This window comes from Tauraco erythrolophus, chromosome 9 (genome assembly GCF_009769465.1).
Source record: "Tauraco erythrolophus isolate bTauEry1 chromosome 9, bTauEry1.pri, whole genome shotgun sequence".
NCBI lineage: Eukaryota > Metazoa > Chordata > Aves > Musophagiformes > Musophagidae > Tauraco > Tauraco erythrolophus.
Genome location: NC_141473.1, coordinates 31,584,628 through 31,604,403, shown reverse-complemented (window position 1 = coordinate 31,604,403; position 19,776 = coordinate 31,584,628). Strand labels below are relative to the sequence as shown.

General features: G+C 40.0%; 1 protein-coding gene across 1 annotated transcript in view; it reads right to left on the bottom strand.

The window, feature by feature from the left end:
• The window catches only part of WAPL (WAPL cohesin release factor), a 75,465-nt gene extending 56,237 nt beyond the window's left edge, over window positions 1-19,228 (bottom strand). Inside the window, 5 exon segments of the mRNA XM_086616194.1 lie at window positions 15,273-15,483; window positions 15,485-15,537; window positions 15,540-15,572; window positions 15,575-15,795; window positions 19,144-19,228. Coding sequence (XP_086472320.1) covers window positions 15,273-15,483; window positions 15,485-15,537; window positions 15,540-15,572; window positions 15,575-15,773 — 496 coding nt within the window. The 5' untranslated portion in view covers window positions 15,774-15,795; window positions 19,144-19,228.
• Between the last annotated feature and the right edge of the window lie 548 nt (window positions 19,229-19,776).

Below are 19,776 nucleotides of genomic sequence, written 5' to 3'. Positions count from 1 at the left end.
GGGTGTGAGGTTTTGGGGGTTTTTTTAGTGTTTTTTTTTTTTTGGTTTTTTATACTCTGCTATACTTTCACATATGTTCTCTTAAAATCTCAGATTTTTTATATTCAAAAAGCAAAAATATTCAGGGAGTGCATATTGAAGTCTTTCATTTAAGATCACTCCATCTAAAGCATACTCCCTGAATTCTTCTCTTCATTCATCAGTTCTGAAGCAGTGTTCAGCAGTTGAAACCACTTCACTTTTCCAATCCCTTGCTTGGAAGTTACCCTTTCAGTAACCGAGAGCTAAAGCCATCGCCACCTACTAGGTCTTTGTAAGAAAGATGATCCTTATGACCTTATCAACTACAGTGCTGCTGTAGTTATTTCACCAAGTAATAATAAATCCAAACAGATAACTAAAATTCACTCAATGCAAATATTAATTTTGATGATATAGTTACATACACAGAGAAACTATTCTACAAACTGTTCTAGAATATTCTGGAATACACTAAAATTAGCCTAATATTTGTAGGGCTCTGAGCAAGCAACACAGTCCCATCTAGTTGCCTGTGACCTATTAAGGGAACAAAACTCTCCCCTCTCTTATTGCAGCAGCCTCATTTGGACAAACTGAAACATCAGTTGAGAGCTGCACCATGACAAGAACAATCTTTCTTCACATCTGTTCTCTCCAATTCCATTTTTCTGTACTTGCTGCACTGAGGTGGTCACATTTCTTCTTCTAGAGTGGCTCCTATTCTCATCTCCAATTTCACACTTACCCAACCCGCCTACTCTTCTCCTCATGCTTGTTCCCAACAGTCCCAAGTACAAAAGTGAGGAAACTGAGACAGCTATTAATTCCTCTATGCCAGTCTCCACTGCCTCTAAGTGGACCACCAAAAACACACTGGTATTTCAAGGCATTAGTACACTTGTGTATTAGCAAAATTTCAGACTATGTTAGGCAGTAGCACCATACTTCTAGTCCTTCCAGCCTTGAATTCCTTGTTTCTCTTCATCTGTGAGTAAAATCACTTTCTTCAGTCGGCTCAAATAACAAATCCATTCTATCCCAAACAACTTTATTGATGCTTGGTTTACTACACTTCCAAAAAATGATCTTAAAAGCCAAGCACTCATCATTAACTGCTTTCTGTACCACCGTAGGATTCTGTTGCCTTTCTATAAGAAAGCATCGTTTTGAGTACGTGCATAAGCAATTTAGAATTTTGAGCTGTCTCTGAACAGACTCACAAGTACCAACAAAACGTCACATCTCACTTTTCACTCTCAGCTAGTAATTTAACACAGCATACATAGTTACTTATAAGCAGCAAGTAAGTGGCAATTAACCTCCCACTCCATTTTGCACCTATCAGACACCGAAATTTTAAAACCACCCAGTACTTCCGAAGTCTTAGTAAACTGTAGCAGGAAGGTTCTTCCATCTCCAATAACAAGTAAGGCTGATGGAAAATGTAACCAGTAAACCATTTACTGTACTCCAGGTAGAAAGTCTGGCTTTAAAACTGGATCATCACAATGCATTAATGGAAAACTACGCAGTGACTTTAGAGGAATACTTCCTCTAAGGACACTTGGTCAAGCCACTGTTGTAGTCTCATGGGTGGATCAATACCTGTCAGACTCAAGCTTCTATACCAGAATGTACTGCAAATCACTTGCTAATTGCCCAAAGGTGTAAAATCACCAGCAATTCCGATAACCTTGATTTCAAAAATTACTGTATTTATCTGTAGAAACTATTACAGCAGAAGCTAGCATGATTGTAGGAAACATATAATTTTATTTACAGATACAGAAAGCACAGAGAAAACGAACTAATTTTGAATGATTAGATATTCTGTAGTTCAAAAGAGGCACATAATTTCTTCTCCCGGTTTTAACTGCAATTAGGCTCTTTTGGAGCTTAAATACCACAATAAGTCCCCCTAGTAATTTCAGATGAGCAATAGTGTATAACTATATAACCCACTAGAGAGTCTTTTTGTTTTGTTTTGTTTTTTCCAGGTTCTAGCACAATATTCCTAAGAATCCTAACAATCTTCTGTAGCCATCATGATTTGTTTTCTGTTTAAATCTCTAGAACTTAATTACCAGAGTATGTGACAAGCAATCAAAATGACTGGCAGGCCTAAATGAAATGTTAACTGATAAAGAAAAACACCTACACATCTATACTTACTTCTTGCTTTATTTTATGCTCTAGCTTATGTCACTAGCAAGATAGGAATGTCTTAAGCATTGCTGATGAATTAAAAAAAATAGTAAAACTTCTAGTCTTTCCCACCAACCACATTGAGATGTTTTCACACAAAGAGATGCACACAACTCAACTTCACAAAGCTGTATTTAAGTGATGATGATTATTGTCCCAAGTAACATTTTTAAGATGACCATTAGAGACACAAATTCAAGTTCACACACTGCAAGATATTCAGTTCTATAAGGTAATAGTTTAATACTCATCTAGATACATGAAAACGTTCAAACAGCAGGAATCACAGAATGGTTTTGGTTGGAAGGGACCTTGAAGATCATCTAGTTCCAATGCCCCCTGTCACAGGCAGAGACACCTTCCACTAGATCAGGTTGCTCAAAGCCTCATCCAGCCTAGCCTTGAACACCTCCAGGGATGAGGCATCCACAACTCCTCTGGTCAACCTGTTCCAGTGTTTCACCACCTTCATTGTAAAAAAATGTAACCAAGTTGTCAAAATCCCACTGCTTTTTCAGTAATAAAGCTTTAAACATTACACAAATGTGCATCTAGACTTATATAATTTAGATTAGATGGATATAAAGAGAATATTCTGTTCCTATCTTTTTTGAAAATGCATATTTAATATAAGAACAGAAAATGCCTTGTGGCTACCATAAATAGCCATAGTGTGACTTCCTCTTGCCTTTCCATTTTTAAGATCATGTACAAAAGGAAGAACGCAATTCTAGAATTTATTTACTTCTTTTAAAAACACTTATTTTTTAAAAAAATAGAGAAATTAGTTTTCTTTACAGATAAGACACCTATGTTCTTCAGCTGAACATCTGTGATACTTTTGACATTAACGTCTCAGATTTCAACTTTTTTTTTCATCAAGTACCCATAACACATCTCACCTTTATTTTAAGAGTTTTCTTCATAAGAAACTAATGTCTACCTGAAAATACACTCCCAAATAGCCCTCAGAAGCATTACTATTTCTTCTTTGTACTATGTGACAAAAGGAAGGAACACCTCCCCACCCACAAAACATTTGGTTCTATCTCAGTAATAAGTAGTGTGTAATTATGCAGTGTCTTCTATTGAGATGGTGAAAGGTCTGAAAAAATGGCAAGGCTTTCAGAAACTGCCAGAGTGAAAACAACCACCTCTTTTTTTGATTGTATGCCATCCATAAGTGTTTTCAACTGAATGTTACAAAGAAAACAAGTTACTAATTGAAGATAGAAAGACAACTTCCAATTTGTTTCTCAACTTCCATCTTTAGCTATATATTGTCTTAAAGAACAAAAAAGTGAAGGCCAATAGTTTTTCCAGACCAAAAGCCACACTAGATCAGTTGAGCAGGACCTCTGCTACTAATTCAAGCTGCCTCCTAGTGCAGGCAGCGAACAAAAAAAAGGGGATTCTAAGAAATCTCTCTGTTCACCTGGCTCAAAAACTTCACATCTGGATTGATGATGAAATGAGAAAAAAATGCTAGAAGAACCAATAAAGAGACCATATGGCAATTTATGTCCACAACTGCCTAAGTGATGCCAGTCGCTTTATATCGTATACAAAATGGCAAAGAAACATAGAGACGTATGCATAAAGGTTTTAAAAATGCAAAAATATGAGTAATTCTAAACCTGACCTTTGACTGTGTCCCACTGCTTGGAGTGGAGTGGGACACATTTGTTACTCCTTTCTCACCTCTGGTAACAACAAGTAGACATAAGAGGAAGTTACTGGTACAAGCAACAGAGAGCTGTGACAGTCACCGACCAACATCATCTGTTAGCGCAAGGCAGCTTTCTGTGAAACAAGTGAGCATGTTCCCAGGACCTAGAAATAAGCATCAAGAGACCAAAAGGAACAGGCAAAAACCTTTTCCAGGATTTGTTCTACATCTTGCCAGAGTTGCTCTGTTTTGTCAAACTAGAGATACTTATCTTTTTGCCTGGACAGCTTCACAGATTCCTCAGAGAATTTTTTTAGACAGCTCCAACTGGTATTTTCTCATGTAATCACTGATAACATACTAGAATATGTACAGTAATGAAACTATTGAGACAATTGACTAATCACTTAGCATTACACTTCTAGCATTTGGATACACATTGCAGGAACTATCCTCGTTCCTGCTCAAGGTTCACTGTAACGGCATTTATCCTCCCATTAACTCAAACTTGGTCAAAACCTGCTCCAGTCAGGGCCTAAAAGCAGCGAGCAAGTTAATGCAGAAAGGGGAAGCCATAAAAACAACCTTTATCATTTCTCAGAGGAGATTTGAAGTTTGACAGCCTTCTTACTTGAAGAGGAAACACTGAAGTTTGGAGAAAGGATAACACTCCCTCCATCAACTACCAAAGCTGCAAGAGTTAACAATTTTATACACTGATCCTTAGGGTACAGCATACACCAAGATGGAATCCAAAAAAAAAGTGAAGGGAAAAAATCCTTTAGGAAACCAAACACTCTTCTTGGCAAAAAACCCCACCATAATCCAAACCAACCATCAAGAAACACATCCTCCAGCCTAGTCCCCATTTTAATTTCATTTCCATCTATCTTACAAGTCTAAGTTGCTTGGCTCTAAGTCCGAAAACATCATTTTCAGCTTCGTAAAAAAATCAAACCATTATTAACGGTCTAACACTAATTGCCTAAAGTCAAACACTATATGCTTTTGTTAACAATTCAGTAACAGAGCTGCAGAATCTTATTTGCTATTTTTAAGTTACCTGGAGCACAGAGCAGTCTCCTAGGCTGTGAGAAAAACGCCTCTTATTGTAAATTTCTGTCTTGAACACATTTGGGGCTCACAGAACAAACAAAGCTCATTGCCCCACATCTCAACCACCCTCCGCCGCCTCCTCAACACCAACCTGTTTGACTGGGCAGGAGACAGCACACACTGCAGATCACGTGCAGCAACATGTGCTGGCTAGCCAGCTTGCTGCTGCCTTTTATAATGGATTAGAGACTCAGTTATAACCACATTTTCCTTACCAGCATGCAGACAAGAGAGAGGTAAGGGAACAGATGAATTAATTCAACTCAGTTTTTCACTCTACCATTTCTCATGACACTTGAAATAACATTTTACCTTTGAAATCTCTCCTTACCACTCCAAGTTTGATCAAATCTGATTAACAAGTAGAAATGTTATTAGGAAATTGAAGAAAACAAAAGGACAGCCAGTATTAGCCTTTATATACTAAGAAAACATGCTAAGATGTCAAAATATTATGACATATGCAAAATAAATGTTTATTTCTTCTATTTACTCATGAAGAGTTGCCAGTATTAAATGTTAACCTGGAGTTCCAGTTAGTAGGGCTAGTTTTCCCTCATTCCTAGCAACTCTTGATGAACGCTAACCACAGCATCCTCCAAGCTACATATTGCCTTCTCTAGCTTTGTGGCATGGGACCTTATCTCCTTCATTGTCATGTAACTAGCTGCAGAAGCCTTCATTTTAATGCCAAAAGGAGCATGATCAAATTATTATACACAAATCCACAAACTTAAACTAGGTTTCTTTTCGTATTAACCACACAAATTCACAGAATTCATTGTGAATGCATAGGTAATATTAAAGTTAGTCAGAAACAATGAAATCATTAAAAGGGCAAGCAGGTGGCAGGATGCCAATTTTATATTCCTCTTTATTTCTCTTCAAAGAGACACCTGACTACCAAGACAGATGTAAAAGCAAGAAAACAAAAATCAAGTTGTCAATAACATTAAAAAAAAGGGTAGCCAAGGCCTTCAGATCTCTCCACCTAGTGAGTGCATACACATGAATCGTCTACAGCTCATGAAAAGACCACTGACACAGGATGTAGGAAACAGTTTGTTAAGCTTATTATGAGCTACAGCTTTGCCTGATCTTCCTAAACACTCGGAAACATTTATTACAGCCCCACTACACCATCACCAATGTTCCCAAGCATAAAGCTACATCACTCCACAATTTGAAGCTGACCAAGCTAAAGGAAAAGACGAAACTTTACCACATGCTTGTATCACATTCCTCATTTCTGGGAAGAGAGCCAAAACAAGACATACACACAGTGTCTTCTCTGGTTGGACAGAAAACCAGTGACTGCAGAGAAGCTGTGCGTTTCCCCAAATAAGAAAAAAAAATTTCATTACTATTTCCCTCTTCTGTTCCACACTGGAAATTAAATGTTTTGGTTGGTAACAAGAAAAGGTTACAGACTAAACTCCTTTGATCCATTTTTAGCCAATGATTGAATGGCTGGGAAACAGAGGAAAAAAGCTTACAGATATAAAATACGCAACTCCAAGAAAAGGGTAAAATTTACTTAGATCCATCATTACCCATTGACACTCATAAGATCTCGAAAAGCAGTGCCTGTTAGCAGGCATAAACAGAAGATAAGCACAAGAACCTCAGAAGATGAGACTCTCAAGACCAGTTTCATGGCTGACAATCACTAAAATAGCTAAAATTATAGAACCACCACAACCATAGCTATGACTAAAAATTATTAAGTAATTCTGATTCTTTACTGTTTGAATTAAAATGAGTTCCCAACAAGTTTGCATGCAGGTAGGACAGACACTGTTTTCCCCTTTGCAGATGTTTTAAGTGGCACCTTCTTTTGCAGAAGAATTCCACAGAAAACCCTACAGAGATTTAATTTACTGCCACCAAAGAAATATTTTCCTTAAGAATAGTTTGCTCTTCTTGTTTCCTTTCCAGCACCCTCAATATCAAAATTCTAAGGCAATTCATACAAAAAGTTTGAATTTTATTATTTATTAACACTAGGTATGAAACAAGTTCTCAATCAAACAAGTTCTCAATCACATTATACTCAATTTCAGTTAGTGTAGCTATTCTAAACATATAGCTTGTGAGACAGAAAACACCTTTTCTTCTCTCAAGTCACCTAGATGCAGCCTTTCAGTCTGGTAACAGAGTGTTCAGCATCTCTAATAAACCATTACTTTCATCCCATGAACCTAACAGATTTTTATGTTTTCAGAACATGAACTGTTCTGCTGCTGCTGTGAGCACAACAGCCCACCATGCTGTAGCTCCACCCTGTGAAAGGCTGAACCCCAGCCATGGCTTTATTGCTTCTCACCTTGGACCTCTGTTTAAGCCATAAGTAATTCCTCATAGGCTCTTTTTCCACTCGGAAAACATGCTACTAGCAGGCATTCGGAAAGGCTGTCTTACGCTGGTGCAAAAATGATACCTCCTGTCAGTCGGTGTACAGCTTATTTTCAAATCCCTGTATTTCGACGGAAATGGAAGCCTTTCAGAGGGATGCAGGCTGACAAGACCACCTTTCCTCTTGCTCAGAAAATATTCACAGAGCTAATCACCTGCTTTTATCTCAGGCACAATTTTCAACAGGATGGGAAGATGCTGGTTTTTGAAGTAACAATCTAGCCACTTTCCCCCTTTTCTTCTACTCTTCAGCTAGCAACCACGGGATGTTCTGCCTGGTCCCTGATCTTCACTGTATCTTAAGTCACTCATACTCAACATGCATATCTCAATGCCACCTTCACACCCATCTATGCACATGCACCTGGCCAAACCATAGTGTCATGTTCAGTCCAACTGCCTTCCCAGCTATTTTTTTTTGGAAAAAAAACAAACCTCAAAATTATTAATTTACTCTTCATTACTAAAGGCATTTCCTCCTCCAATTAAAATATAGCTAAAAATTAACCTAGGTTGCTTGTCATCAGTTGTATCCAGCCTCTCAGTTTCTATCAAATCCCTACAACTTGCCTTGCACTTCAATCCTTTCTGTTTTCCCACATAAGTATTTTTGTCCAAGTTGCACCTAGTTGCACAAGTCTTACAGCTTATCTTTCACAGCTGGAATAACTATCATTCCTCCTCACTCTTCTTTCCAATCTTGCTTAAAACTCTTCTACAACATTCTGAAAACCTCATTTAAAGTCTGTTTTTCTTCTGGTGAGTACATCCTTACAAGACAAATGTAACTTTTTTTTAACATTGCCTCGCATCTGTATCTATCCACACTCATAACGATATAAATTATGTGACTCTACAGACACTGATATTACGTAAAAACCCAACATACCATGCAGCCTGTTATCAACGCCCACACCCAACTTGCATGCAAAGTTTTCAACTCTCTCAAATGAAGGACAAATTGCAGTTTTAGTAAACAACGCTAAACTCCCCCTCCTACAGAAAGAAAAATAATTTCTGTCTTCCAGCACAGAATTAAGCTTTGAAAAACTCTACAAAACCACAAGCAAGACTACTGGTCAGAAATCTAAAATTATAATGGTCCTGAAGAGATGTGAAACTGTGCAACATCAAACCCAACGGTCAGAAGAGTTGCTACGCTCCGTAATACAAGAGTTGTCAGAGCTTGAACTAGCTGTACCATGTGTTCACCTCCAATGGAAAGTCCAGTGACACAGACACATTCTTCCTCACTGGTAGCTCAGAAGGGCATCTTTTGCTCACAGCAGCAGGAGAAAGCTGATCCAGGAAGCTAACTACTTCCCCCTTGCAGGGAAAACAAGACAAAGTGTCACGAGCAACACGAAGGGCTGGCATATGCCAAAAAAGGTTGTTTTCACTGACTTTTCTAGTGTGAGCCCTTATGAAGAAAGTATTAAAGCTTATTATAACATAGCAGCACTAATAACTGTCAAAATAAATGCATCCTTAGGCTAAATCAGTCTGAATTCAGATACCACTCAGAAATATGTTGAAGCCCTTTACTGAATACAGTAGCAGTTTCTTAAAAGAAAATATAAGCTAAGTTTGAACTTGAAAAGCATTTTCCATACAATTAGTAAGATCTTGGCATTTTGAACGCGAAATGGCTTCCTTACCAACTGGTTTTTGCTTTCCTGCAAGCTTTGGCCCATGAAAGAGGTATGCATGTTCCTTTTTTTTTTCTTCTGAGCAATGACCAACTGTTTTGAATGCAAAGTTATTTCAACTTTTTAAACATGAAAGAACTTAGGAAGCAGTCACAAGTTCAACCTTTTAAAAACTAACTGTTCATTGTAAAAGTCCATAAAAAACGAATGATTTTTAAAGTATGGATTCTAAAAAAGGTACTGATAATCTCACTGTTGTTTGGGAAAGGGGAGTTAATAGATTGAAGGAAAAAGGTTTTGTGTGCTCTGTACATGGACATACATAGTATGCACTTCCCTGGCATTGGGAAAAGTACGTTGCAGAAATCAAAAGATTCCTTCCTAAATCTAGGAGTCTTTTTCCTGTACTGCTATTTTAGCAAACCAGTATAAATACTGAAAATTAAACAGAACTTCAGTCATTTGAGACTTCTGAAAAGCTTTCAAGAAAAAAAGCACCACCAAATCTTCAACCAAGTATCAGAGTAATACCAAAGTCAAAAAAAAAATGACAACAATTATCATATTACTTTGAACTTGGGGTACTGACACAGCAAGAAAATTCTGTGTGTAAGGGGAGAAGTGATACCTTAAAAAAGGGCAAGCATAAAAAAAACAATTGAAGAGAAGCCTTGTGGATAAACTCCAGCTATCTATATAGCCAGCATAACTACTGCCATCTAAACAAGCCTCATAACACTGAAATTCTATGGGTATACATATTTTCTGGCAGACTTTTCCCCTTCTCTGCTATCAGTTTCTTAATGCTTTGAGTCAGCCAGAGCACAGCTGCAGTTGTTTTTAATCATGGTTGCTGCCAGCTGTCTCTCCTAAGACAGCCAAATGCTCAGACCTCATACAGTTTCCCCAAACTTTTTGCTCCATTTTTGGACAGAAAATGACTAAACTGAAATTCTTCCTCAAGAGGTAAATAAATTGCACTCAACTCTGCAGAAGAAAAAAGATAAGACTACTCAGACCTAACTATTATCTTAAACATCCATGTCACCGTTAAACACAAACTAGAAGCTCTAAAACAATTTGAAAGGAATACCCTGGCAAATCTTGCTGTCAAATGTAATCATGTAATGAACTTGCATTTGAGAAGTTGAAACCTAACTCTAAAGATAGGGCTCCGCCACCCACATAATCAGGATGCAGAGGCTTTGCAGACACACTCAATAAGGTACTATCAGGATAGTCTGTCAGGAACAGACTCGACAACTTGAACTATCTCCTTTTCAGGGCAACCGTTTTCTGCCAATTATTCACTGAGTATGCTTTTCAAGCAACTAAATGAAACTAGATTCTGCATATTGTGTCACAAGTAGTTAAACACAGTTGTATCCCTTCACTCCTGCACTGCATAAAAACAAGTTATTAAGAAGGATTGCATTTGCCATTTTGATTTGCTACTGGTATGTGCATGAGCCCCAAGTGAAAGAGGAGGGCATTAAGAACTACCTAGAAACACAGAAGAACTGAATAGTAAAGTGGCAAATGTTTCCTTACAGCACCAAGAGCAAAACTACTTCCAGAAAAAAAAGCTGTGTTTGAATACCAGTACCTACTGACAAATGACAAGATGCAGAATAGTGATTTTCATAATTACTCTAAATGTTAGGGGGAAAAAAAAAGAAAAAGCAAGTATCATAAATACTTTACATGCAACATTTTGTCCTTTTAATCTTAAAAAGCCTTAAAGGGCACTGCTGAGACAAGAACAACAAAATCTGTACTTAGCATCAGAACTCTACAGAAAGGGACCACTATTCCTACACCGCTCTGTATTCTGAAAAGCCATTTTAAGCCATTTTATTTTCTAGTTCTGCACAACAAGCAAAATATATTTTCAAGAAATAAACTCATAGGCTTTAAATCAAATCAGACTTAATCTATGCCCAACTAAAATACTTCTCAGTTAAAAGTGTCATTAAATATCCAATATTTTAACTTAGAATTAATGTAAATAAGTAGTATTTCATAGTCTACAAGCAGGAATACGAGGCACGCAAAGATGAGAGACATCACCCAACCACTTGAGACATTTCTTAACCCAAGTGCCTTCTCGGATGAACAGCATCGACAACTTGGACTAGATCCTCCCAAAGGCTTGAGTTACAGAGCCCAGCACTGTGGCACACAAGCCAGAGACAGCAGGTGAGCACAACATCCAGAGTCAGAACACAAACCCACACACAAGAATACCAGAAGTAGTATCTCCCTAAACTGAAATAGCCAGAGCAGGGAAAGCAGTTATCCAATTTGAAACATATTCATACACTAATGTAACTATGAAACGCCATACCCTTTCTTAAAATTCATCAAGCTTTGACTTTAACTTACATCTGAAAAATTGTACTACATTAATTTCAAAATAAAAGCTAAATAAATATTCTAAAACCAAAGTTATTAGAAAATTTTTTTAAACTAGCACCTCACAATTTGCTCTGCAAGGTTGTAAATATTTTTATATTAAAGCTTGTGTGCAGGTGAATTTAGTGTGAAATACTATTTGGGTTTACGCCTTACAGAATAAGCTTAACAGTTTAAAAACCAAATAAAAAACCACAACAACAAGGTGTTTCAGAAATCCAAGAAAGTATTGCTCTGTGGGATTTCAGCTTATCCTACTGTAAGATTCTCTCATAAAAAAGATCGCCTTCCAAGATGGTGCATTTTTGCTTGACATGAATTACCACTACAATGTTTTCCAATGACATGACTTACTTTCTAGCTATCAATCCTCCCACCTTAACAAAAGTGACCAAACAGTAACTATGAATACTGAAAACTCTTTTGCTATTTCTAATCTACCTGAACTCCTACCATCTGTACATTACCTGTTACGTACAGGATTACTGATGAACATTCTTCTGACAGTATTAAGTCTTGATCAAGCAACATTAGGGTAAGATTATGAGAAGCTTTCCACATTAAGAGCTTCTCAAAGCCTTTACAATGAGATTGTTAAAAGCACTAGCTGAAGGCTATTAATAAAAGAGACCAGAAAATCATACCATTTTGAATAAAAGATACAGATCCTTAACCATGTTACACAGTTGCACGACTATGAAAACAACCCAAAAAATGGACTGCTTTTTAATACCAAACATTAGTTAAAATTAACTGCCATTGCATCACCTTCATTTTAATGTCCAAAGAAATAGACATTGATGCAGGATAATGCATTTGGAGCAGAATTAGCAGGCTAAACTGTAGCGCTCAGCCAGCCCATAGCCACGCTGAAGCCGCAGTTTGCACCTTATTCCAATTCTTAACCTTATTGCACCTAGGCTAAGAATTAGGACACAATGATGGCACTCGCTCTCAGGAAGTCTTGAGACCTTAATTCATGCACTGTCTAGTCAGTACCAGCACAAGGACCAGCAAATTGCACTTAAAACAAGTTAACCAAGCACTTTCACGAACATCAGTACTAATACAGCCCCATCTCCTACGCCCAGAGATACACTGTTGTATGTGGGCTAAGGTTGAGCTCACATTGCAGTGTCTCTCACAATGGGAATATTAACCTTGCTCCATCTGCTTGCCTTTTTTTTGCCATCTTTTTTCCTTCTGCTTCAGCAATAGTAGCGCTTGCTATCTCAAGGATCTAAGTCCTTTGAACAACTGTGGTTGAACCTGGTGGAGTTCAAGAGTCACCAGGAAGGGAAAATGATTATGGGAAGGGCGAGAAACATGTAAGCAGACGTACATAAACTACACCTCAGGAGATCACACAACAAGAAACCACATTTTACTGGTTTTCTCCCTTAAGCTCCCTCTTCCCTCATACCTCCATTGCCAAATCAATAAAATTAACTCTCTCCAGTTCTGAAAGATAGCCTCATACCATCAAATTTTACTTAAAACAACAAAGAAACCTTTGAGGTACCTACATTTAAACTAACTATACCACTATCTCTAATTGCTGAACGATCTTAGTGACGTACTTGGAGACAATTTTTATTTGTTTTGGATTGGTCTACACGCAAGCATAATAGCTGCTTAAGCCATCCAAGTTTCATTTACACTGTCCAAAACAAACACTATCACCAAACTACAGTCTTGGTTTCCTTAGCCTTATTTAAAGACTCTCCTGGGATGTTTTGCAAAGACTCATCCTCAGTTGAATTTAACTTCTGAAGAAAGATATGAAACAGATTTTTATCTCTGTTTGACTGGGTGTAAACAGAATGTAATAGATTCTGAAAGAACAGTATCATCAGAGCAAGATGCATTTTGTCTTTCACTGCTTCTGGCTGAACTGTAGTCAGCAACAACTACTTCATGAAGGCACACAAGAACAGAAATTCCTTCAGTAAACTTGCTTAAGTAACTTCCCTCTCTCCATCAAGACCACCACCATGCTCAACAGCCACTGATGGACTTATCCACCAAGATTCGCCAGCTTCCTTCCTTTTACAGCTGTATATATTTATGGTATATATAGTATTGTCTAACAACGAGTTCTAGAACTTAGATAAGCATCAAATTAAAAAGATTTTCTGTGCTAAATATTGTATTATATTATTTTGCACAATATTGGAGCCAGGAAGCGCCAATTTCATAGATTTCTAGGTTGGAAAAGACCTTAGAGATCATCCAGTCCAACCGTCCCTAATCTCCCATTAAACCATATCCTTAAGTAGTTCGATGAAACTGCTCAAGTCTGTTTCTCTTGGCCTTTCATGCCCTACAAATTTCCAGAGCTCTATCACACCTTGTCCCCACAGCGCTCTCATTTTCTTTGCCAACCTGAAAAATACTGTTCTGACAAAGCTCTTCTACGTGGAAACCGTTTCACTGCAAAACCTGCTCTGCTACAATCTCTCATTTACAACCAAGGAAACTCATTACTATTCCTTCTTCTTGTAACTATTGGGGGATGAATCTATTCAATCTCTTATGAAAACTATATTCAAACTAGCAAAACATAAATTTTATTTCCAGACTGAGGGTCGATCAGACTTACAGATAAATAAACTGCAGAAAACCCTATGAAAACAAGAAATATTTCAGCAGCAAAAATAAGAGATCAAAAGACAACTACACATCCCACCAATGTGTCTGTCAAACTACAGTTCAAATCAACATTTTTTTTCTTGAATTTTATCGCTAATAAAATTATCTTACGCATAACTGAGCTATGCATATCTTCCACTACTCAGTATCTTCTTGTCCACCGTATTGCAATTGGACAAGTCCACTCAAATTTCGGATCCCAGGGTTAAGTTAACCATATCTGAGAATTCAAAGTTACAGAAGACCTTCTCGTTAAAGTTGATTATGATAACTCAGAGCAAGTCTGTAGGTGTTATCTTCATCAAGGTTCATCTAATGTGATCTTTTGCCCAATTTTAGAAGTTGCAGTTTAATCAGCCCACTATACGAAAACTTCTAATGAGAGATAATAACATCTGATCTTGTCTAAGAGTGACTCCAACAGAATTAGTGATGTTCAGCTCCACAGCATTTGTGAATTTCCCCTCAAAAGTATTAAGATATCTTACAAACACACTTCAGAGCCTGAAAACAGGCCCTAAAAGAAGTTTGACAGAATTCTGTTTTATAGGTCTGAAGCTTTTTATGTACACACTGACAAAGATGTGCTAATTAAAAACCAAAAAAAAAAATATACCTTTGTGTAACTGAAGTTCAAAAAGCTACTTTTTCCATCCAAATAACCAAACAAGGGAGGTTGTAAGCTGTATCTGCACCTGCATGTACCCACGCTGAATTAAAGCCAGCAACTTAAGAATAGAGCATTCTATTATTACCAACTCATCACTCTTCAAAATACTGTATGTTAAAAAATGACACACGCGTTGAGTTCAGAACAAATTTTAGAAAAGGAAGATTATTATTCTAGTCAAGGTGGACTAACATACAATGTTGGCTCTAAAGCACTGTATCTCAATTTGCAGACATAAGGATTAGAGTGCCCAGGATCTCAGACCAATGCATAAAATGCAGGAATTTTCTTCATGTTTTTAGTTAAATAGCGCATCCTTTGCAATTTCTTACAATTAAGATTTAATTGTCTCAGAGTTTTATTAGAATATTTAGCAAAACCTTGAAACACAAAGTCTAAAATGTAGATTAGTAAAAAATGAGAGGATAACAGAGCTATCCGGACAGCTGAGTAAACGTACCTGCAGTTACAAGTTTAGCACTGCTGCCTTTGCATTCTCCATCTTCCACATTTTTGCTTGTGCTCTTTTCTTTTAAGAGAGGAACAGTATTGTCAAAAGACATGCACTTGCTGGATGCAACATTTTCTCCACTGTCTGGCTGATTAATTCTGCTGTTAGCTTCAAGAAGAGGAGTGAAGTCCTCAGAGTGAGCAGCTTCACCGGGTTCCAAGCTGAGAGGAGCTTTTAGCCTGTGACACATTCTTTGAAGACACAGGAAGAGATCTTCATCACTGTCAAATCCAAATGGATCCTCAGTACTTCATCTTCAACTTTGGGTTTTTTAGGACTTCGGAACATATCTGGTTTGACACTGGGCCTCTTCTGTCCTAATTTGGCCATGAAGGTGGTTTCTCCCCATTTCGTACTAAGGGTGGTCCGTTTGTTGGAAATAACTTCGTCAAACTTGGAACTGCCGTTTCCCCCTTTCGGCTGTAGGTCTTTCCCAAATCGGGATGTCATTTTGGCTCCTGTTTCATATTCTCTGTTGGAAAGGAAAGAAGAAACCATAAATTCACCCACTTTTTTAGCACAAATGATTGTAGTTCCATCCTTTATTGGGCCTACAAGCACCAGGCATGTTCATGTCACAGGAGCAACAGGTACATCATCTACTTCTTTCTATGGACTCACTTACATGCGAATGTCACTATGTCAAAAGTTTCTGCAACAAGTAATGCATCTACCAACTTAACTCGAAATTCAGTTACTTGCACATTTGTAAAACAAACGGCACAATGGATCCTTAAGAAAAATCTGCTACCAATACATTATTCTTGGTATTGCTTTGCTCTAATTTTATATTTTCAAGTATAGATAGCACTGCTTTCAGGAAACATCAGCAGAAAACTAAACAATATTTCACCACATCTGAAGGACGCAGCTCTCTGCTAGAGTCCAGTAACACACTATGGCTTTAAAAAGGACTCTCTGTAGTTAACTGAAAAGAACTGTCAGACTATTTCAAGTTGCCATAGGTATTTCAAGTACTAATTCTTCAGAAATAATGATGAACACTTCACCCCATGTTCTTCTCGCACACTCAGACTTACTTAGCAAATTATTTGGTAATATGATGTCGTTTACGCCATCTGCACCGTCCATGGTCAAGACTGGTACAGAGTAATCCCCCACGAGTAAATCTCATTGATCAAGGGATAGGAACAAAGAGAGACTTCTCAACCCGTTTCTGAGAACAGGGAGGACACCTTATGCAGACCAACATAAACCACGGCTGTTTACAGGCTGTGACAACTGTAGTCCAATTCACAGTTTGCTCCCTCAGAAGAATAAAGTTTAAATATGAACAGATTAAACAGGAACACATTTAAACAGTTCCCTGCAAGTGTTCTATTTCTACTTTTGTTTAACTAAAGAAGGAAGACACACCACTTTGTTTCCCAAAAAAATACTTCAACTACGGGACAATGACAACATAAAACAAACAATCATTTCTGTTTTGTAAACCATCATCTCTGTTTTGTTTGTTGGTTTTTTTTGTCTGAACATAAATCGGAAATTGGAATTCTTTATAGTCAGTCTGAATCTAATCAAGTCCATCTTTCTCTCTGAAATTACTCTCCATGCTGCAGAAAAGTTGATAAAATGGGAGGCATTTATTTAAGTTACAGAATGAAGAAATACAACTTTTCAAGTGTCAAAGGCCTTCATATATAGTAAATACAAAATAGTGCTTAAAATCATCATTAATAAACTTATCACATGATCTATTTGTTCGAGACAACTGTTTGAATTATTATTCCCCTGAATATGTGGTATACTGTCTTTCTTCATAGTTTACTTTTCATCTCGACACTCAGTTTCTCAACCTGAAGCGCTAGACTGACTAGTTTCTTCCAAATCACCAGACTAGTTTCCAGAAACATCACTCTATCGCTTCGCTCTAGCAAGGCTGTCTCACTAATAATAGTTCCCCCTTTATCAGAGGAGGCCAACTTTCACTCATCATACAAGTTAAGCAATTCATCAGGTCATCTATGTTTGAGCAAATTTTAAGTGAATTAAAAGTATCAAATTTGAACTTCAGAAGTTTGCCAGGCAGATGGTGTTGCAATGCAGAAAAGATACTGGAACAACCACTTTGGCAAACGCTTTTCTCCCCAGCAGTTTAGAAGACGGATGGCAAAGGCATGTGCTTATCTACTGAACCAGAATTCTGCTTTGAAACACCGTTCTGCAGACTGCTTCTGATTGCTCCTAGTAGATGTTACTCTTTAACCCCACCTCCATCCTCTTCTTCCCCACAGTGTCATCAGCCTACTCTGTGCTGCTCCAAACACATTATTGCCAAACTTTTTCTTTTTTCACTCCCCTGCAAGTAGCTCTAATTTCTCATTTTCCATCCAAGAGCGAAATTAAAACTTCCCCACGCACTTTAGAAAACGAACAAAAAAATTGACCTTAATAGTTTTATTTTGCTGACGCTTGTAAATGCTTAAGAGTAACTAAAACATCTTATACCAGAAAAGTCATTTTTTAGAGCTATAGAAACTGAAGCGAAGTATTAACATCTCAGTTTCTATACAACTCTTACAGAAAAAAAAAAATAAAATCACTTCACCCACTACCAGCACATTTTCCTCCCCTAAACCCTGACTCAAATAAGTATTTTCAACACTGCACTTCCAACATCTGCAAAAATAACAGCAGATTTAAATCATGACTTGTGGGTTGCAGTTTTAATGAGAAGATTCCTAGAGTCAAGAGGACCTCATTATCAGAAATTAAAGGCCCTCGATCTACATCTTCCTATTTATAAGTTTAAAAATTAAAATTGTCTCATAAGGAGTTTTGAATCAAAATGTCAAAACTCGAGCGTTCAATATAATGTAAACAGGTTAAAAATCGACTATCAGGAAAAGATAAATACCTCGTGCTATAAACTCCTGTCTCACACTAGGTTAAAGATACAGAAATACGTATGTACCTCCTTCCATGAGAATATCAACATAACAGGATTTTTACTCTTTACTTACAATTCTCTCCTGCTTTCCACTTTGTGTGAAATTAAAAACTTGGACAATTTCACTCTGTTTCCACTCCCTGCCTCTCTCTCCTGCATTGTGCCGCAATATTTGGAGCAGTGCAAGAAACGTATATACAAGCAAAATAAAACCCGAAACATAGTTCTCCCGCATTTCCCAGAGCTAACTCGGCGGATCAGCTGGACATAAAGAACCCGATAATCCCCCCCAAAAGCCCATCGGCCACCCCTCCTCGCTGCCTCTCTCTACACCGTTCCTCTTACATAATCAAAGGAAAGGAAAATAGGTTAAATGCACGGAGGCAGAAGAAGCTGATGAAATCCCACGGTGACAGTTTCTTTTTTCCTCCCTCCCCCTGCGGCGCGGGGGAAGGGGGGTGTTAGCGGAACCGGGTCACCCCACCGTGCACGCCCGGCGATTTCTGATGTCATTTCCCTTCCTCCCCGGCCCCTCCCCCCACTCCGCAGGAAAACCAACCCCCATTACACACGTCCCCGGGCCGCGGGGCAGCCCGCCGCCCGCTCCCCGGGCGAACGGCGGAGCCCGCCGGCACTCGCAGGCCCGGCAGGCCGCACCCCTTCCCGCACTTCACCTCTGGGCGAAGTCCTGCGACTCGCGCCCCGAAAACTTCCCGGCGGGCCGGGGGCGGCCGCCGCTGTCCCTCACGCCTCGCCAGGCGGCCACCGCCGCCGCCCCGGAAGAGGGACGCAGCCGGGGGCAGCGGCCGGCCGCTCCTGCCCGCCGGGGTGCCGGGGCCTGCGCCGCGGCCCGCGCAGGCCTCGGGCGCCGGTCGGCCGCCCCCGGTCGCCTCCCCGCCCAGCACCTACCTCGGCGTCGGTCGTGGCGGCAGGGGCGGGGCGGCGCCGCGGATGTGGCTCTCGCCGCGGTTTCTGGACGCCGACCTGCCTCCTGCGAAAGGCGCTCGCCGACGGGACACCTCTGCCCCGGCGGCGGCAGCACCCTCCCGGGGTGGCGCGCGCGTTAGGGCCCCCGGCGCCGCCTCCTCCGGCGCCGCTTTCTCCGCGCGGGGATTATCGCCGCTCTCGGGACGGGGCCCGGGACCATCTCTCCGCCATTTGCCCCGCTCCTTCCGTCACTGCGCGTCCCACGCCCGGCCGCCGCCCGCAGCCAATCGCGCCCCGTCTTACTCAACCGACGGCGCCGCCGCCGCGCACGCGCCCGCTCCGCGCGCGCCGCTGACGCCGGCCCGCCCCGCGCAGGGCCCGCCGGGAGCTGTAGTTCGCGGGCCGGCGAGCGGGGGGCGCCGCTCCCGGAGCGGGGCCGCGGCAAGGCCCCGGCGCGGGCGGAGAAAGCCCGGGCCCGGGCCCGCAGGGCTTGGCTGCTCAGGGGCGGCCCAGCGGGACCCGCTGCCTCCCTGCGGCGGCCCCCCCTCGGTTCCGCGCGGTTCTGAAGGCGGGGGCAGCGGCGCCGGCCGCGGGCAGCCCGGTCCGGCCCCAGTG